Raw genomic sequence first — 20,212 nt, 5'->3', positions numbered from 1 at the left:
TGTACATTTGTATTATTTTATTATTTATTTTTAGCACCTTTCTGATATCATACGATTATTCTGATCATTCTAATTTCTTATTTGTGGAAAGTTTTGATAATTAGAGGAGTTGCTACATCATCTTTTCCAAACTACCAGTGGAGGGCGCAAAAGTGGGACAGGAACCAACTGTACACATACTGCTGTGTTCCCACCTGTAGAGAAAAAACAAACACTAGTGAGTTTTAGCATCCGTATTTTTGTTTGTTTGTTTTTATAACTCAAACAGTGTCACATGTCAATGTCAGCTTTGCTTTCTTGTAAAAACATTTAATGGCACAATCCTACAGTAAATCCTACTTTCACAAAGGTTTTATCTTTTTTTGTCGTTGCTGTTGAATCTTATTTAGAGAAGTTATGATTGAACTTTGTGGAGTAGTATTAGTTTGCAGTGATGTTGAGTATTGCGTGAAACTGAGCGGCGTTTCTTATATTTAGCCTGTCCTTATTGATATACAGTATATGGATTTGACAAAATATTAGAAACACAACTCGGTATAACACAATACAATTCAACAGTACTGTAACTGTAGCTGCCTCTCTCAAGACTGATGTATTAGACTGCGTCAGTTTTGCAATAAACTAATAACTGAGTGTATAATGTAAATATCATAGGTTGATGTCCAACCTGAAACATGGATACACTCACATACATGCAAAACATATGTCCCTCACTTCTTAGTTGCTCTGGATAAAAGCGTCTGCCAAATGAGTAAATGAAAATGTAAATATTCCTCTTGTTTTCATCTTACACCCAAACTCAGCTCAGACACAGCTTCTTATATACTCACTTAGCCTTTTCCATGACCAAATGATTTCTAATATAATCAATTCTTTTCAACTCTATAAAAGCGGGATGTTGTTTTTTGTTTGGTTTTTAGAATTAATTTCTTATACAGGGGTGTGTTATCAGTTGTCCAAAAATTCAGAACTCAGGCTGAGAGTTGAATTTTTGATATACAAGTAGCAGGTATCCATTCTTTGATGTCTGTCCATATTTGTCACTTTTGATAGGGTCTGAGGGAATGTATGAGGGAGTCATGAAAGCCGGTCTTACTCGAAGGACTGGAAAGAAACTCAGGTATGCATCAGCTTCCCCTCAAAATCCATCCACATGCCTCTGCTCAGAAGAAACCATAACATATCTCTGACCAGATATGTCAACCACAGTGCCACCCCCCACCGATCAAAGCTACTGATGAACCAAAGTTTCCACTGTGTTGCTATTTTAGGAAGCAGAAACGATTCTACAGGGAATAAGAGGGTTTTCCATTGTGACCTCCCAGGTGGGGTTTGGGGAGAGAGGTCAAAGAGTCACCACCCAGTGTCAGTGGGAAAAAAGTAAGGAGCCCAGGTCCCATGTAATAGCATGAAGATCACAGACTGCTAACTATACTTGTGTGAGGAAGAAAATGAGCTAATTACTTAGTGTTTAACAAATGTCCAAGTATACAATTTACAGTGATTAATTATAAAATGGATACAATGTATGTATCATATGTGTATAAAAACAAGAGTAATGTTAGCCGAATGTTAAATTGTCTGAAACCTCTCTCAGTGTGTTTGTGGTATTCTCTTTGACAGGATCTCACAATAAAATGTGACTCTCGTCTTCCTCCAACACTCTGGGCGATCTCTCCAACATTCCTTCTTGTTTGTCGTCATGGTGCCAGCAGGAAAGCCCCGCTATATAAGGCCCACCTCTCCGGAGTCCTGAGCCAGAACGACAAAGAGAGTACAACCTTCTGCAAGCTACGCCGTAGCCAGAGAGGAGGGAACATTCAACCCTGAACCAAAGGACTCAATTCAGCTCCTGCAAGGACAACTCAAGACTTTCTTGACTGCAGATATTTTTGATTCTGCTCTACTTAACATGAAGATGTTCAGCCTTTCAGAGAGAGCTCTATTTGTCTTTGTGTTTACAGCACAGGTAGGCATTACAACTTTAACCGAGTATCCTTGTGTGACTTTCATTCAGATAGCATTTTATAGTGTAGCAACGGGTTTAAAATAACGCCAATATTTTATTTTTCAAAACAAAAATCCTTTCACTGTTGAAGACTTTAGATTATCTTTCAGCAAATCATTTGAAGATTGGAAGACACAAAGACAATGTTTCTTTGATGATGACCGTCTTTAATAAAGCTTTAAAGAGTATCCTAATTTAATTCCATTAATGGAAAACAAAGTTTTAGCCTCTTTTTTCCCACATTAAACATCAATTTTGTTGAGCAAGTAACTGTTCAATGACATTTTACTGAAGCTATTGTTTGCTTCTCTGCTAATTCCACCCTATTTCACAAGTTATGTAATATTACACTACCTTACAAAATGTTTACCAGCCTATTCTGTGATTTGTATTTTTTGGATGTAACATTTAATGCCAATTGTCAATAATCATTAATTGATCATATTAATTGGTCTAAAGAGGATGAGATTCACCAACATGTGCAGTAAAACACCAAAACTGATTTTCTCTCCCACCCAGGTGTTTACAGCAGTCTGGTCCCAGGCGTGTCTGAGGAGATGCCAGTGCCCTAAGGAGCCCCCCATGTGTCTCCCTGGGGTGCCCCTGATCCTGGACGACTGTGCCTGCTGCCTGGTGTGTGCCCGTCAGAAAGGACAAGTCTGCTCTGAAATGAACCCCTGTGACACGCGTAAAGGGCTGCAGTGCGACTACACGGCTGACGTCCACAAGAGGACTGGTATCTGTGCAGGTGAGTGGGCTGTTGTGGGTGATATCATTTACAGATGTATACAGGATGTCCACTATATGGTAAATGCTTTATAAGTACACAAGTGGGTCCTGACATGAGTAATTTTTGAAAACTAAAACATAACTGTTCTGCCATGTTTCTCTGTTTCCTCCAGCTCATGAGGGAGATGTGTGTGTTTTGGGTGGTACTGTCTATCAGAACGGCCAGACCTTCTTCCCCAGCTGTAAGTACCAGTGTATGTGTCGTGACGGACAGATCGCCTGCTTGCCGCGCTGCAACGTTGATGTGATGCTGCCTGGACCAGACTGCCCCATGCCACGCAGGGTCCAGTTACCTGGAGAGTGCTGTGAGACGTGGGTGTGTGAGCCCCAAGCTGAGGCCAGTGCACTGGGCGGCTTTGCCATGGCAGGTGAGTAGACTGGAAGTTGGTTGAGATGAAATGAGATGGACCATATGAGCAGACCATGTAGACAGATACGCACATACAATTGCCTATTCCTCTTTGATGTTAATGTCACTCCAGTGTGAGGCATAAAGTTAAAAGGTTATGTACATTTCTTTGACCTGTTCAGGGTGAGGAAACAGGACCCAAGGAAGGAAGGAAAGAGGATAATAGAATAATGGATGAGGAAAGAGGAGGAAACACAGAGGAAAGAGACAGTGTTGTCACCTCAGTCTGGAATGTGAAACAGTAATGTAATACACCACTCTGCAGTTAGTTGAGTCCAAACGAAAACTCAGAATATGCTTTTAAACTTTTGTTTATAGAGCATCAAGAGACGGACACTGCAGTGTATGAGTGTGTTAATTTTCACTGACTATTATATTATTATTATGATAATCTTGGATTTGTTGTTGGTCATTTTCAAGTTTTCAGCTAAACAGCTCTGTCTACTTATCTGAATCATGTGAGTTATGATGATTTTTTTCTCCACTCTAACCCATATTCCTTCTGTGTGTTTAGCCTATCGTCAGGAGGAGACGGTGAGCTTTGACAGTTGGGACCCCAGCCTGAACTGCATTGAGCAGACCACAGAGTGGGGGGCCTGCTCTCGAACCTGTGGCATGGGGCTGTCCACCAGAGTGACCAATAAGAACCGTCGGTGTGAGATGGTGAAGCAGAGCCGTCTGTGTATGATCAGACCCTGTGACAACCTGCAGGATCAGACGCAGCTGACACAGCTTGCACCAAAGGTACTTTTTGGGAAGTTCTTTGGAACAACACGGTTGCTGTATTCTTTATGTATGAGCTCTGCCTTTGCTTTTTTTTTTTTTTATATATATAAGCTAATGTAGTTTTTGTTCAGTACCAGGTGGACTTTGTTGAAACAAAGATCACACTTAATGTAATTCTTTTCTTCAGAGATATACACATTCAGTCAGTAAATAGCACTTTCTCTCCCTGCAGAGAGGCAGTAAGTGCCAGAGGATGGTGAGGAGCGACAAAGCCGTCCACCTCTCCTATAAAAACTGCACCAGTGTCCAGGCCTACAAACCTCGCTACTGTGGCACCTGCACAGACGGCCGCTGCTGTACCCCCCACAGAACCAAGACCACCCTGGTGGAGTTCCAATGTGCCAATGGTAAAACCTCCAGGAGGCCGGTCATGGTGATCCTGACCTGCGCCTGCCACAGCAACTGCCCCCGAGACAACGCTGTGTGGCAGCCGTCAGAGCTGGGATACAGCGGCATGAGGTCATAGGTCAGAGAGTCACCATAAGAAAATTATGAGGTTATAATAAACAGTAAATCCAGATTGTAGTTGATGAGTATGTGTGTAAATCCAGGGATTCCTTGAGTTGGGTTGAAGGACAGGAGCATCCTCTTCTCCACAAACATGAGTTGCATTGACTCTAAATTTTAGTTTAAGACAAGACGACAACATGATATATACAGTATGATAGTCCTAAAACTGGGGAGATTGTGGGGATTTAGTTGAAATAGTCTCTCTTCAAGAGGGACTTAATCGTGTATCATCCTGTGGACAAATTAGTGTCATCTTCACTATTGCTAAGTAAAGCACTTAAACCTTTGACAAATTGATTCTCTCCGCTTCTGGAGATGAAGTAGAGTATACTACCAGTCATTCACAACAGACTATGGTTGGACACTGGTTTGTAGTTGCTCTTATGTACTTGGAGGAGATTGTGGGGGTTTAGTTAAAAAAAGTCTCTATTCAAGAGGTGAAATAGTATGAAGGTGCACAGTCACAGGGTCGTGCAGAGACGCAGCCGTGTCATGGCTGGATCACAACCTACTGGTTTGATTTGCACTAGGACTGACCAGTCAGGCAGACTTTGGAAGAAATCTTTGGCAATATAATGTAGCCAACAGCTTCAAGTACTATTTATCCTCTAAATTCATCATTTGCTGAGCTGTGACACTTGTGAAACCTTAATCTAGAAAAACACTTAACAATAATAATAATAAAAATAATAAATAAGTAATGATAATAATAATAATAATAATAATACTCTAATCCCATTATCTTTGCATGGATAAAACAGCAGCAAGAGGGCAGAAGGAATTAGAGGATTATAAAGTGAGATGTTACCTTCCACTGCCGTGGAAGTTTTCCAACTATGGGACACATTTTTTAAATAACTGGACTGTGTACTTTGACCTCGTCCGAACCAAGGACTCAAACTATGAAAGAGAGGTCACTGTGGTGCCTTAGTGTCATTTCTAACATCTACCTAACATCACCCTCCCCCTGCTGCAAAATACATAATGTCTATGTTCCCATCAATAAATGCAAATGTATTTTGTTGTTTGTTTGTTTGTTTGTTTTTGTTCTAGAAAGGATATTATTACTCTGTCTGTTAAAGGTAGTGCACATAAACAACAGCTATTTTTATAGTGACAAAAGTTTTGTAAATACTTGCTGTATAGCTTGTTTGACTGAGTGTGTATCAAATACACAGTGGTAACAATGTAAACATTAATTGTATATATTGGTATGTGTTTTTTTTCACACTGCTTGCTTCTGTATCTGTTGGAATAATACTGCAAAACTCAACATTTGAAAATAAATGTGTATTTTTTTCTACCAAGGTTCGAATCTCTTTATTGTCATAATAAAATATTTTTCATTTATGGTAATGGTGGGAAAGGGGTACCAAGAAGTGCATATATCATGTTACAGTGCAGGAGCAGTTCAATGGGCTGATAAAAGGGGGTGATGATTTGTATGTAAATGAGTTGAAGCTTCAGGCTCAGTCTATTGCACGAAGTGAATCAAGAAGGAATTACCTCTTAGATTTTAGACTGAAGATATTAGAGACAAGTAGGAAAACATAGAGGATAGAGCCCAAAAGGTGCAGCTGAGATTTCCTTCTAAGCAAATGAAGAGAAAATGACATAGCCTTAATGACAAGTGACTTTTGTTTGATTTGTGGCTGATCATACATCACACTGCTATGTTAAAAATGCAGTTTTCATGGATGTGCTATGTAGGTTTTAGGTCAGTCGAATGTATGGCAAGTATTACCTAACACTAACAACATGGCTGCTCTACATTTATCAGCACTGTCATCTTTCTCAAAATTTGTCAAGCCAATATCTTTGGTTTTAGTATGTTATTTTAAAAACTACTATCATATCATCTATCATTTCCCTCCTAAGATAATATTAGATATATAATCCCTTTCACTTGAAATGGACACACATCTTGAGTGTTTTCACACATCTGCATTTGGGGTAAACCTCTTCCTGTGGTTTCCATTTCAACAGTCCAGGATGTTCATGTCATCAAATGGGACCCAGGAGCTATCAAACCCCCCAGGCCTCACTGACAGAGGGTGGTGACATTTGACCTCTCTCAGTGAACCCCACCTGGAGGGTCACAGTGGAAAACCGTCTTATCCCCAGTAGAGTTGCTCCTTCTTCCTAAAATAGCTCTTGGTGGAAACTTTAGCTCATCAGTAGCTTGAATCAGCGGGGGACTGATACTGTGGTCGTCACATCTGGTCAGCTATAGTCTCTGCCCAGCACAGGTGTGTGGTCATGTTACATGATGGTTATGTTTGTGGACCTAGGTTTTGAAGCTTGTTCTCGTGTTGCACTCACTGTAGATATGTTAAGATTACAGAGTCAGTTATGCGATGAAAACATGAGAAAGACAGATGCTAGTGGCATGGCTTCAGGCCATGCTGGGTTGTCTGTTGGTTGGTCCAACACTTTGGTCCAGACTGAAATATCTGAACAATGGATGGAATGCAATGAAATTTTTTTTTTTACAGACATCAAACAATATATCTGCTAAACACCAGCATGTTAGCACTGTCATTGTAAGCATGCAAACATTAGCATTCAGTTTAAAAAAAAAACTTTGTGGTGCTAGTTTTGCTGTTGACATCTGTCTTGTTAAATGTTACCTGTAATTGTGTTTGGATTTCTCTCTAAACATGGGCATCTCATTAAATCCTTAAAATGCAAATGTTCCCAAAATACCAGGGTCAGCTTCATACTGTAGTAAGATTCATTTTGGATAGTTTAATGCATTGCTCCTTTAAGCACTTCTCTGATTTTGGAACAGCATCACAGAGCCTCAATCGAACAGGCCTTATGATTATTTTAAAAATGTGTGTGTGTGTGTGTGTGTGTGTGTGTGTGTGTGTGTGTGTGTGTGTGTGTGTGTGTGTGTGTGAGATGTGAGTTGTTTTATTTTCCTCAACTGGTTAGCTGACAATCTCGCATTTTCCAAATGAATGACAGACTGAGTGCTGGACTGAAAAATGAAATGATCTGACCAGCTGAGCAACAACGAAGCTGCAGCTCAAACTTCACAGCTTACATGTTTTTAGGCCATCCATGTTTTCTTTGACGCCTCCCTGTCTGAATTATTGGCTGCTGCGTTTGAGACAGAATACTGTGCAGACCAGACCTGGCTGGTTTCCGGAGACATTTTATAACTCTTAGTTCATCTGTTGAATTACTGTGAAGGAATGTTAAACCTGGTTTTTAGGCATGAGTGGGATGACAGATGTGTTCAGCTGCTGGTACCGGTCAGTAAAACAAAACAAAAATAACCAGGTTTGCCAGTTAAACCACAGAGGGAACAAGATGATATTGGAATTGAAATTAATTGAAAGTGATTTTGTTCAATGTGCAATGTTTTTTCATCCTCATGACGCAGAGCAAAGTACCAACAGGTTACACAAACAGATTTTAAGCTTTATCATATTCCATGTTCAAACAATTGTCTTTCTTTCATGTAAAGATTGTGACCAGCTGGCGTGTTGATCAGGTATTTAGCCTGTTAGCAGTAATTAGCAACAGAAACTACAACTGAGGCTGATGGGAATGTTTTCACAGGTATTTTGTCAGAAACAAAAACTGAAAGTGTTGATGTGATGATGCTTAATGAAAAGTCAGGGGATCATTTAAATGCTTACAGTTGATCCCAACGGGGACAAGAATGCAATGAGTGTTTGTAACGAAGTACATGCCAACTGATCCAAGATGTTCTTCTCTAATACTTTAAACTGTTTAAAGTCTGATATATATAGCAATATATGCAGCAATATCTACGTTAAACATAAAGACATGTGTTGCATAATGCAGTTTCACTGTTAAGTTTAAATTTGTGTTTAACAAACTTTTGATTTTAGTCTCAGTCTGAGGCGAGTAATTAATTCACAAGCTTTAATGACAATGACAATAAAAGAGAAAAAAAAAAAAACTAAAATACTATTGAGCATCTGTGCCTTTAACTCAAACACTAAAAGCCAGAAATTCATCTCTGAATCAAGTCAGCTAGTGCAATATTGTCAGCAAAGTCTCTGCTCTTAAATGGTTAACTTCAAAAGAATAATATCTGTGTCTCAAAGTTCAAATGTGGTCGCTCAGTGGCTCAAATAAAATGTTTCTTGTCTAAACTAACATGTTTTTATCTCTATCTGAATCGACTGGGAAGTGAGTGCTGCTGTTTGTATGAAAGGTGAGTAGATTGCTCCCTCTAGTGGTGTATTTGAATAGAGCCTCTGTCGCCATTTTCACAACAGTGATCTTCAACCTGTGACATGAAACTAGAATCCCACCAAGCACTTTAGGGAGAATAAACATACTGATACCAGCTCAGCAGGCTGAGGGACAGTAGATCCTCTAAATGTTTACAGTGGTCGAATCATTTCAGAAATGACACTACGATCATGTTTCATTGAGAAGCAAAACTTTATGTAAATTCATTTTGCGTATCAAACAGAAAATTCAAGAGCAAATGACAAAGCAAGCATGCAAAGTCATAATAACAACTTCCAAAACATGTATTGTGATTTATAGACTTGGTGTATATGATATATTGCCATTTTGTTACACATAATTAAGCAGCAGACAGAGTTTGTAACTGGAAGGGGTCACTGGTTTAAACCCTCTCTGTCTCTATAAGTACATCCACCACTGCATAAAGCTTTTTAAGATGTTGTAAAACACCTTTTTAGTTGAACTCTTTTTTTTTTAAAAAGACTTTTGTCAAATGAGCATGATTAGTATAATTACAAAAATACACTCTAAATGTATGGAAAAAAACATGTAACATTGTATACAACAAATACCAAAAATAATTTACTGAGGAAGTAAGTAATTATTTCCAGTAAACTGAGCTAAGTCTGCAGGTCGTCTGCGGGTCTGTATACTAGTATGCATGGTGTTGTTTTTCTAAAATATCCAAGAACTGACCTTAATCATAATCAGATTTTATTGGATTTAGATTTAATCAAAATCTGTTTCAACTCTAGACCTTGTAAAAAAAAAAAAAAAAGAAGATGTATTTTTTTACATCCACATCAAAACCAGAGCAATGAGAGTAATAATCAGGCCTACAGACTCTGAAAATTTTTCCCACGTGGTTGAGTCTTTGGCAGGTGAGAGGACCAGGGGGGCACAGTTTATACCATCCTCAGGGGGGCCGGGGCTAAAGAATGGGAAGATTTTCTCATTGAATATGCAGCCAGTGAAAGAGTAGATCACAGATGCAGTATTCACGTCATAGAAGGAGACCAGCCTCTTCTCATAATCTACAAACACCCCGATCCTCTCAGGTTTCTTTCTCAAGGAGAGGTTGACAATAGTGTTATTTAAAGCCGTGCATTTGGTGTTGTTCCTCAATCTAATGATCCAGACTCCATTCCTGGGGTTTGGTGTGGGTGCCTTCTTTCCACGCGTTGACTCTCTGACTACTCCTAAATCCCAGCCAGTCTTCCTTGTGGCCTCAACCTCAAAGTAGAATCTCCCTTCAGAAAATCCCTTTTTTCCCAGGACGTAGGCATATCTGTTAAATTTGTGTGGGACTTCATCTGCAAACCACCAAAGGTGAGAAGTGCGCACTTGTTTTAAATCCTCTGAAAACAGGAGCAGATCGTTTGCAGTGCATGGGTCAAAGGTCATGTCCACTGCATACTGCTGCCGGATTGCGTCCAACTTGACACCTTTAGGTAGAGTCTCTAGATCTGTGACTGTTAGTGCAGCTTTCTTCACTGTGTCAGTTTCTTCAGCAAGGATTTTACCACAGCACGCCCTGAATTCTTGAGTAGCACGCTCTGTCTCTTTGGTGAGCGTCACATCCAGCTTCACCATAGCTCTCTTCAGGTCCTCCACACAGTGCTGACCACTGATACCGATGTCAGACCAGTTCTTGGTGTGTGGAAAGGAGGAGGAGGAGGACAGGAAGCTCTTGATGAACTGAAGGTGGTCTTCAGTGCGTGAGATCTGCTCCAGCTTAGTGTCGCTCCTCTGGAGCTCATTGATTTCCCTCTCCAGCTCTTTGACCAGCACCTCAGCCTGTCTTTCTGCTGCTTGCTGTCTCTCTTCAATCACACTCATCAGCCCAGCCATGCTGCTTTGAACCGAGGCTACCAAAGTACTGAAGACCTGAACAGTATTTGCTAGTGCTTCATCTTTGTCATTCCTCTTGGTGTCCACTACTTCTTTTATCTCCTGAACCTTCTTTTGCCGCTCTTGTATCATCACCTGTACTTCCACCTTTTTCTGCTCCAGCTGAGCCTTCTTCTTTTCATACTCCTCCTTTAATGGAACTGTATCATGAGTGCTATGTTCTGTACACAGGACACAAACCCGAGTCAGGTCATTCCTGCAGAAGAGCTCTAAAATCCAATTATGTTTCTTGCAAATCTTGTTCTCCAGGTTCTGCACAGGATCAGTCAGTTTGTGTCTATTTAAGGCAGCAACTCTCTGATGAGGCTCCAGGTGTGTTTCACAATAAGAGGCCAAACAAACCAAACATGTTTTGTAGGCTTTGAACTTGATGCCAAGGCAGAAGTCACATGGCACCTCCCCTGGTTTAACAGGGACATTAGTTGTAGATATGACACAATGCTTCTTGAAATTCTGCACAACCTCCCTGAATCCTGTGTTGACACAAAGTTTGAGCCCTTTGTTGAACTTCTTGTTGCACAGTGGACAGTGACACTGGTTTTTGCCTTCCCAGTGTTTGGTGATACATGTCTTGCAGAAGTTGTGTCCACATGGAATAGAAACAGGCTCGTTGAAAACATCTAGGCAGACGGAGCACAGGAACTGATCTTCAGACAGGAAACTACTGGCTGAGTCCATTTTCTATCTAGAGGAGAGAACCAATCAATTCAATATACATAAAATCTACAAATATCCTACAACATCATAGTATTGTTGGGTAAATCCAGGAGTCGCACCTCACCTTTGTTGATGCTCAGCTCTGCTGTCTCTCTTCAGACACAAATGGACAAACTGAACTGCGTTTAACAGTTGTTATGTTTTGTGCAGAACCACAAAGTTTCATTTCTCTGTAAATGACGCAACGGTGCTCCTCCTCTCTTTGATACTCCTCCCAGCTGCTCTTCCTACATGACATTAACCCCTTAACACTTGACCCTAATCATACAAATATGATATGTAGTAGGATTTTGAGCAATAATAAAGCTAATAAAGAATCCTTAATTACTTCTTGCTGTTGCCATTTAAGTCTCTTTTGTGTCATAGTGTAATTACAAATCCACTCAACTAAAAGAACACTGCATCGTGCATTTGTGCCTCGAACTCAAACACTAAAAGCAAAGGAAATTCATCTCTGAATCAAGTCAGCTAGTGTGATAGAGTCTGTAAAGTCTCCGCTCTGACAGGGTTAACTTCAAAGGAATGATATCTCATTGTTTGTCCCAGTGGGCGGTAAATGACAGTCAGAACTTGTACCCGAGCAGTCACTATGACAGCATGTCTTACATGTTTTTAATGAACCTCAGATTATATATTAAAGCAGTTGAAAACTGATTAGACAGAAAAAGGCAAGACAATGAATATATGTTATTCTAGTGAGTAGTGGATCTGACCGTTTGTGTTCACAGTATAGTTTAAGGCAGAAGTTTACATACACCTTAGCCAAATACATTTAAACTCAGTTTTGCACAATTTGTGACATTTAATCCTACTAAACATTACTGTGTTAGGTCAGTTAAGATCACTACTTCATTTTAAGAACATGGAATGTCAGAATAATAGTAGACAGAATGATTTCAGCTGTTTTTTTCTTCCATTAGAAGTTCATATACACTTCGTTAGTATTTGGTAGCATTGTCTTTAAATTGTTTAATTTGGGTCAAACGGCTCTGGTAGCCTTCCACAAGCCTCTTACAAAAGGTTTCTGGAATTTTTTCCCAGTCCTCCTGAGAGAACTGGTGGAACTGAGTCAGAGTAGTAGACCTCCTTGCACACATTCATTTTTTCAGTTCTGCCCACAAATTTTCAAATGGATTGAAGTCAGGGCTTTGTGACGGCCACTTCAATAACTTGATTTTGTTGTCCTTAAGCCTTTTTGCTACATCTTTGGAAGTATGCTTGGGGTCATTGTCCATTTGGAAGACCCATTTGCAACCAAATTTTAACCTCCTGGCTGAGATGTTAGTTCAATATATGCATGCATTTTTCCTTCCTCATAATACCATCTATTTTGTGACGTGGCCCAGTCCCTCCTGTTACAAAGCACCCCCACAAAATGATGCTGTCACCCGTGTTTCTCGGTTGGGATAGTGTTCTTCGGCTTGCAGGCCTAACCCTTTTTCCTACAAACATACAATGGTCATAATGGACAAACAGTTTATTTTTTGTTTCATCAGACTACAGACTTGCCAAATCTATAGTTTGAAATCATCAAATCTGTGGAGTGGTTGAAAAAAAAAAAAAAAGAGTTTTAATGACTTCAACATACATGTATGTAAACTTCTGACTTCAACTGTACATCAAGCATATGTTTGTTTGCTCTGACCACAATGTTACTAACACAGTACAGACAAAAACTGAAGACAGACAATTTCCAGAGAAAATTAAAAAATGGACTCAATCTCCTTCCTAAGTGACTTATTATGCTGACACCGTTATGCAATCTAAGCATGTCAGGCTGGTCCCAAACAACAAGCCCTGGGTTACTACAGGTAAGTATGCATAAATTAAAAGAAAGTGGCACTTTTGTGTGGTGACCGATAGAGGGTAAGTGATTTAGAGAAAAGTTCACCACTGGAAAAGTAAGGGAGGCATGGCAAGGGCTCAACACCATGATGGGCAGAGACCGGAGTCCAGCTCTAGTCAAATGCCTTGATGTTGGAAAGGAATTAAAAAGGGCAGGTGGTGGAGCAGGTGGATGTCTTCAGATACCTGGGCCTTAAAGTGGACAGTACAAATCAGAGGTTTTAATGTTAGAAGAGACATTTGAACATCTGTCCACAGGTCACTCATTGAGTCATTCATCACTTTCAAGTCCATATCCTGATAGAAAGAAAAGCAAAAAAAAAAAAAAAAAAAAAAAACCCTTTCTTGCACCATGCAACTTTCAGTAACCACACAAGTAAGATAACAGGCACCACCCAGTTCTCACTATCAGAACTGTACACCCAGGCAGTTAGACGTAAAAAACAGCCCTCATTACACAGGAACCCCAACACGTCCTCCATAACTTATTCCAGCTCCTCCCATCAGGCTGTTCACATTTACTCATTTGTCAGATGCTTTTACCCAAAGCGACTTACAAGTGAGGAACACTAAAGCCTCAGTGCAGTAGGAGACCTTGGTTTAATACTAAACACAACAGCTATTCAATAAGTGCACAGAGATGAGGTAAAGGGCTACAACAAATATATTAAAAATATTACAGCCAAACTATTCTCAACTCTATATTTTTCCTCCAATGCTGTGTTTTTATTCTGTGTACCTGTGTGAGCCACATCAAATCATTCCCATCACCTTGCGACAGAAAGTTTCTTATTTTTGACTGATCCATTGAAGCTAAAGCTCCTCTCTTGTATATAAAAAGGCTGTAATCTTCTACAACTTTCAAATTTACATTCAAAAACAAGAAGCTTTAAGTGACTATTTTTCAAGCTTCAAGTGGAACATGATCTTTCCTTTAAAAAAGAAAAATAAAAAGGGTTAAAATGTGGTGGCTCAAGTAAAATATTTCTTACTAAACTGTGTTGTATGAAAGGTGAGTAGATTGCTCCCTCTAGTGGTGTATTTGAATAGAGCCTCTTTCCCCATCCTCACTACAGTGATGTTCAATCTGTAACTTGAATGTAAAATCCCACATCAGTGTGTTTACTCTCCCTTAAGTGCAGACTGAGGCACTGAAGAGCCTTTTTTTTTTTTTTTTTTTTTATAAATAGTGGCTGATTCATTTCAGAAATGATTAACTGATAAGAGGTAAATTAGGAAATATGACTCTTCCTGTGTCAGCTGGACCTTGGTAAACCACAGGTGGCTTCAGTGGCAGAACTGTCCATGGTGCTGGAACAGGACAGAAGCTAGCGAACCACTTCACTGTTGCCACCACACACAGATGAACATCACTGGTGTCCAGCTAAACTTTGAGTGTAACCTCCTGTGGTCGAGAGAACACTTGTTTTAATAAAAAGGTAAAACATGTCTAGGCAAATACTTGGCTGGCATCCTTGTTTCTAACTTGCAGATTTGACCAAAAAATCAACTTTGATGATTTCTCTGTCAAAACATAATACAGAGAAAAAAAAACTGGAAACAGGAAAAATGAATAAATGATGCATCAGATCATTACACAGAACGCTTCATCTTCACCATAGCTCAGGTCCTTCAAACAGTGCTGACCACTGATACTGATGTCAGACCAGTTCTTGGTGTGTGGAGAGGGGCGAGGAGGACAGGTAGCTCTTGATGAGATCTGCTCCAGCTTAGTGCCGCTCCTCTGGAGCTCATTGATTTCCCTCTCCAGCTCTATGACCAGCACCTCAGCCTGTCTTTCTGCTTCTCCTCAAATCACTCTCTGATCCAGCCGGTCACCTTTGGATCAAGGCTAAAGAAGTGAAGCCCTGATATTTGTTATTGCTTGATCTTTGGCTTTCCTCTGTGTCCACTACTTCTTTTATCTCCTGAACCTTCTTCAGGAAATAGCCTGCTGTATGTAATATAATGCTGTTCTGGTTTATATGCATCAGCACACTGGGCCCAGGTGTGTCCCATTCTGCTGATTAAGCTCCTAATTGGTCTGCAGCCCAGGAGGCAGAAAGCATAGCAACAACAGAGTTAACCAAGCAGAGAGACCACTCCCCCCATGAGAAGCAACCACAAACCATAAGACAACAAATAAATATAAAGTGTGCTCTTATCAAAAATAAGTAACTGCCCTTGGTCTCTCCAACAAGGCCAGTCTGCCATGCCCTCAACTCCGCAGCCCCCAGTGCCTGGTGAAGCAAATTGGAAAGCTTGAAGGGAAAGTCAAAAGAGGAAAGTTAAAGTCCAGCAAGTTGGAAACAGAAACATTAAGAGCATAGGGCTGTAGATCAAGTGCCTCCAAGTAGTCCACGACTTGTCCAACTGCAGCCCTAATATACAATAATCAGTCTTATGATCATAATGATGCTTTTTCTCATGAGGTTTACTGAGCACAGGTGTTCATGCTGCTTTGCACAAATGCCAGCAGCTCTCAACACCAGCAGGAAACATTTGCACAGCCTAACCAGGGGGGTAAGCTGTGAAAAAACTAAATTTACCAATGTAAAAGGAGAGCCTGTATTCAACTGTGCCACAAAAACACTAGAGTACCTACTATCTGACAGAAAAACAGACACTCCAAAACACCAAAACCACAACATTGACAACTTACTTAAAACAGAATATATCTGTCCAAAAGTGTATCCCTGTAGCACTTTATGCAACTTACCATTCTACACTGATTACACACTTAATTCACAAATGACCAACTCCACCTACAAAGGCTATGCAAATAAACTGTAGTAAAAAGCCCCACTCCACCTGCAAAAACCCAGCTCTTAGGGTGCAACAAAGACAGGTGACAAAACAATGCAGAACTGTGTGGGGGTGAGGACATCTGCCTCCCCCATTACACTGACTGAGTGCTCTGGCTTATATGCATGGGTGCACTGGGCCCAGGTGTGTCCCATGCTGCTGATTAAGCCCCTAATTGGTCTGCAGCCCAGGAGATAGAGAGCACAGCAACAGCAGAATGAACCAAACACAGGGACCATCGAAATATCTAGAGAGGTTTTAAAGCTAACAACCATCAATGATTTATTGCTTTTTTATTCTCCTACAGTGATATTAGCAAAGAGAAACAGAGAGATGAGGTAGATGTGGGAGAGGGAGGGACAAGTGAATGGATAGATGGAAAAGTATAAGAACAAGTGATAAAGTTAAATTATTGAAGAGAGGAGGAATCTCAGAAAATGTCTACACATGCAGCCTGTGGAGGTTGTTCACATGTTCTACAAAGATCTCTTTGAATGTAACCCCCTAACTGTGGTTACTGATATAATTTATGATGTGTTGTCTCTCTTTATTCCAGATTATTTCAGACTTGTGAATATTGCTGATATAAATTATTTTTGTTGACAGAAAGAATGTGTCTTAAACAAAGCTGGTTCATCTGTTCCTATTTTCCACACTGTTAGGTGCGGATAGAATCTTGAAACTACAACAAACAAAAAGAGCAAGGAAGTATTAATGGAGAATGGGAAAGGACAAGGAGATGAATAGTTGTGGAGGTAGAGAAAGAAACCAAAAGAGCAAAGCTAGAATAAAGAGGATGACAGAAGGTGGAGAGGAGTGGGTGAGGAGAGAACATTACCAAGGGGGAACAAAGTTTCTACAGTCTGTTTTTCAGTCAGAAATAAATTGGGTCATGACGTTCATTTGGTAACCAATCTCATATTCTATATAAAAACCATGTAGGGAGGAAGCATGAAGTGCTCTTGTGCAGGACACTTGATTCTCTTAATTACTCTGAAGAGCCTGTTCATACACCAATAACACAAAACCCATGTGTGACTGTGGTTGTGTGTAACCATACCTGTCTATGTCGCTGCTCCCTGTTGCAATGGGAAAAAAAATAATGTAATCAAAATGCTGGCTGACTGAGGATTTTAAAAAGATTCATTAACAACCTTTAAATACCATCACCTTTAATAAGATTACATTCTTTGTTTGTTTGTTTGTTTTGAAGGTCATTACCACAACAAAGAATGTGCATTAAATCCGATAACTCATTTCCATATAAAAGTAAAAATCAATTGTAGCTCCTACACCTCATTAAACCAAAACATTCTTCCTATTTCTGTTTCTCTCTCAAAATAAATAAGCTAATCCCCTCTTCAGTGCAGTTCAGTAGTAATGATCTAGTGTGGTTTACAGGGCAGGGGGGAAGCTTTGTACAGCATTCCTGTACTATATATTCCCATGATTACACAATTTGATTAATTATGACACATACACTGACATATATTAAATTCTATATATATATGTACAGTATATATATGTATAATGTATTTATTTCTAAAAATAATTACATGTATCCTTTGATATAAGTTAAAATGTAGATCAACTATTTTTTTCAATCTTTTTAAATTCAGCAGCATGCGGCCAAGTCACACATTGACACAATAATATAAAGCAATGAAGAGAACAGGACAGAGCAGCACCTTATATACTGCACATATTCTAGTCTCCCATGCCTCCTTCATATGTTGGATATCCAAAAGTAGAATTTCTGAACTCCTGTCCTTAAAGAAAGTCTCCATGCACGCATGAAAAGAGGTGATTTAAAGCTTGTTGACAAGCAGCTTGGTGTGACTTGAGTTTTAATATGTTCAACTGAGTCAAATTTGTGAAGTTTGAATATTCTATGAAAAACCTTAACCTGAGGAACATGGAACACTATTGTGCATTTAAATGAATTACAACATGTTTTGTTCAATAAAGTAAATATTAATAATCTTTAGATTATTAATTTGGATGACTAATCTTTATTTCACCAGGGACAAGACATTATGTCACTACAGAAATATAAGTGCATAAGTTGAACTTAAAATTATGTAGGTAATTAAAAACTCCCAGCATGCAGTTTGTTCATTATCTGGCTTGGTATATGTGTATGTTTTTGTTTACTAGAGTGGGCTTTCATATTGAATTCAGTGTAATGCCAGACCGACAGGTAAACGTCAATTTACAGTGTCACCAGTAGGTGTCGTAGCTACATTTCTAACAGATCAGTGTGAAGCGTGGTTTATTAAGCAAGGATGCCGTGATTCAAAGTGAAAGCTTTTCTAAAGAAAAATGCAAATGTATAGAGCGAAGTGTTACATGCAAAATGCCGAAGATTCTTGGTACTTAAAGCCCTCGCTGAAGTCACAGCAGCTGCTTGGTGAGTTTTTCCCCTTAATATCACCAGGTCCTGCAGACTGAAGCTGCCAGTGTCCTCTCAGCCGCTCGCTCGCTCGCGCGCGCACACACACACACACACACACACACACACACACACACACACACACACACACACACACACACACACACACACACACACACACACAGCGCTTGAACCGGGGTCATCCCGGTGAAAGACGGTCCGTCTGGCCAGGGGGGCACCCAGCGGCTCCAGTCATTTTACTGATAACACTGGCTGCACCCTCACGCTCTCAGTTCACTCACTTGTGAGCCAGTGGGATTGAGAGGGCACGAGGAGAGGATGTCCTTTGGAATAATAATAATAATAGAGATGGAGAGCAAAGTTTCAGAGGGGGGGTCTCTCCGTGTTGGAGCTCCCCAGCAATACGCCCTCGCTCCCTCTCTCTTTCAAACATCAAAAACCGGCACAGGCGCATTCCTGTACGCGCGTAACCGATCGCACTTCTGCAACGTGAACGCGAACAGCAGAGTGGGACCCAATGGACATTTGAAGGCTGTAAAAGTCAGTGACATTTTGAATTAGTCTATTTAGTTAAAATAATGTTGTAAAACAGTAAACCAAAATGGAAAGGTCGAGTTTTCTTTCACATCTCCATCTCCACGTGGCCAAAGAACGCACACTACAAAATGATGGTTTTATTCATGAAACAGATTTCCTTCTATGGCCAGTATATACGTCAATACATATAACATCACAGGAGGCTGTATTTCATGGTAAATGTCACCAACATGATGCAAGTGAAACTGATAAAGTACTGCATGTTCTGTAAAGATTGTTTGGTACTTGATATATTCACCAATGCATCACTTGTCACGTCTCAAATATTCTGGGGAAATGATGAAGACATTTTGTGCATGCAGGATCTGATGGGATCGCTGACGGCGGGGGGAGTAAACTCCACCCAGCAGATAGGATCTCAGGCAGGCGGAGCGGAGGGCAGCCTGTGCCCAAAGGGCTCGGGCTGGTTGGTCGGGACGCTTGACAAGTCCCGCAGAAAACTTCTGAGGGGCAAAGTCCAGCCTGAGCGTGAGGGAGACAGGGTGGAAGTTGGTGTGTGAGAGTGCGCTGGGAACTAAATCACTTGTTAAGAAATGCTCCAAAGATGGCGGTGGTAATAGCGACGGGAGTTTCTGGTGCCTCCGGAGTGCAAAAAAGTGGATTTGTGGAGGTTTTGGTGCGGGAGCGGTGGCACAAAGTTTTGGTCAACTTGAACGAGGAAGCGCTCACGTTAAGCTGCGAAGAGAGCAGCGCTAACGACAACGTGACCGACAATGTCAACTCTAACGGCGTTGCCAACGGATCTTACCTGGACAACAATAACACCAACTCCAACAACGGACCCCAAACTCTGCGCTCCGCGTTCACGGACCTCCCGGAGCGAGTGCCCGAGGCGATCGCCAACAGAAAGCGGTGCGTTAAGGTGACCAAGCAGGAGATCGGGGGGCTCGGGATCAGCATCAAAGGGGGGAAGGAGAATAAAATGCCCATCCTCATCAGCAAGATATTCAAGGGGCTCGCAGCGGACCAGACCCAGGCTCTGTACGTCGGGGACGCCATCCTGTCCGTGAACGGTATGAACCTGCGGGACGCGACCCACGACGAGGCTGTGCAGGCGCTGAAACGGGCCGGGAAGGAGGTGACCATGGAAGGTATGCAGGCTGGACAGTGTGTGTGTGTGTGTGTGTGTGTGTGTGTGTGTGTGTGTGTGTGTGTGTGTGTGTGTGTGTGTGTGTGTGTGTGAGGG

General features: G+C 40.8%; 3 protein-coding genes across 5 annotated transcripts in view; 2 read left to right on the top strand and 1 right to left on the bottom strand.

Moving 5' to 3' along the window:
* Positions 1–1,756: 1,756 nt before the first annotated feature.
* On the top strand, positions 1,757–5,809 carry LOC130172350 (CCN family member 3-like). The gene is made up of 5 exons (XM_056381026.1): positions 1,757–1,969; positions 2,528–2,756; positions 2,911–3,165; positions 3,721–3,950; positions 4,165–5,809. The coding sequence occupies exons 1-5, from the start codon at positions 1,913–1,915 to the stop codon at positions 4,456–4,458; spliced, it is 1,065 nt and encodes a 354-aa protein (XP_056237001.1). The 5' UTR covers positions 1,757–1,912; the 3' UTR covers positions 4,459–5,809.
* A 3,097-nt stretch (positions 5,810–8,906) lies between these two features.
* LOC130172217 (E3 ubiquitin-protein ligase TRIM39-like) lies at positions 8,907–19,911 on the bottom strand. 3 transcript variants are annotated; one of them, XM_056380762.1, is made up of 2 exons: positions 19,775–19,911; positions 8,907–11,334 (listed from the first exon to the last, which is right to left on the bottom strand). In XM_056380762.1, the coding sequence occupies exon 2, from the start codon at positions 11,325–11,327 to the stop codon at positions 9,531–9,533; it is 1,797 nt and encodes a 598-aa protein (XP_056236737.1). In that variant the 5' UTR covers positions 11,328–11,334; positions 19,775–19,911; the 3' UTR covers positions 8,907–9,530. The 3 variants fall into 3 exon arrangements, with proteins under 3 accessions (XP_056236737.1, XP_056236736.1, XP_056236738.1); XM_056380761.1 differs by lacking the exon at positions 19,775–19,911 and adding an exon at positions 11,431–11,548; XM_056380763.1 differs by lacking the exon at positions 19,775–19,911 and adding an exon at positions 11,426–11,442.
* The window catches only part of sntb1 (syntrophin, basic 1), a 37,115-nt gene continuing 36,126 nt past the window's right edge, over positions 19,224–20,212 (top strand). The window contains exon 1 of the mRNA XM_056380764.1: positions 19,224–20,117. Within this exon, the coding sequence (XP_056236739.1) occupies positions 19,571–20,117 (547 nt within the window). The 5' untranslated portion in view covers positions 19,224–19,570. The remainder of the gene's footprint in view (positions 20,118–20,212) is intronic.

Source organism: Seriola aureovittata, chromosome 7, assembly GCF_021018895.1.
Source record: "Seriola aureovittata isolate HTS-2021-v1 ecotype China chromosome 7, ASM2101889v1, whole genome shotgun sequence".
NCBI classification, from domain to species: Eukaryota; Metazoa; Chordata; class Actinopteri; order Carangiformes; family Carangidae; genus Seriola; species Seriola aureovittata.
The sequence above is the reverse complement of the archived record's forward strand: the minus strand, read 5'-3'. Positions and strand labels throughout refer to the sequence as shown.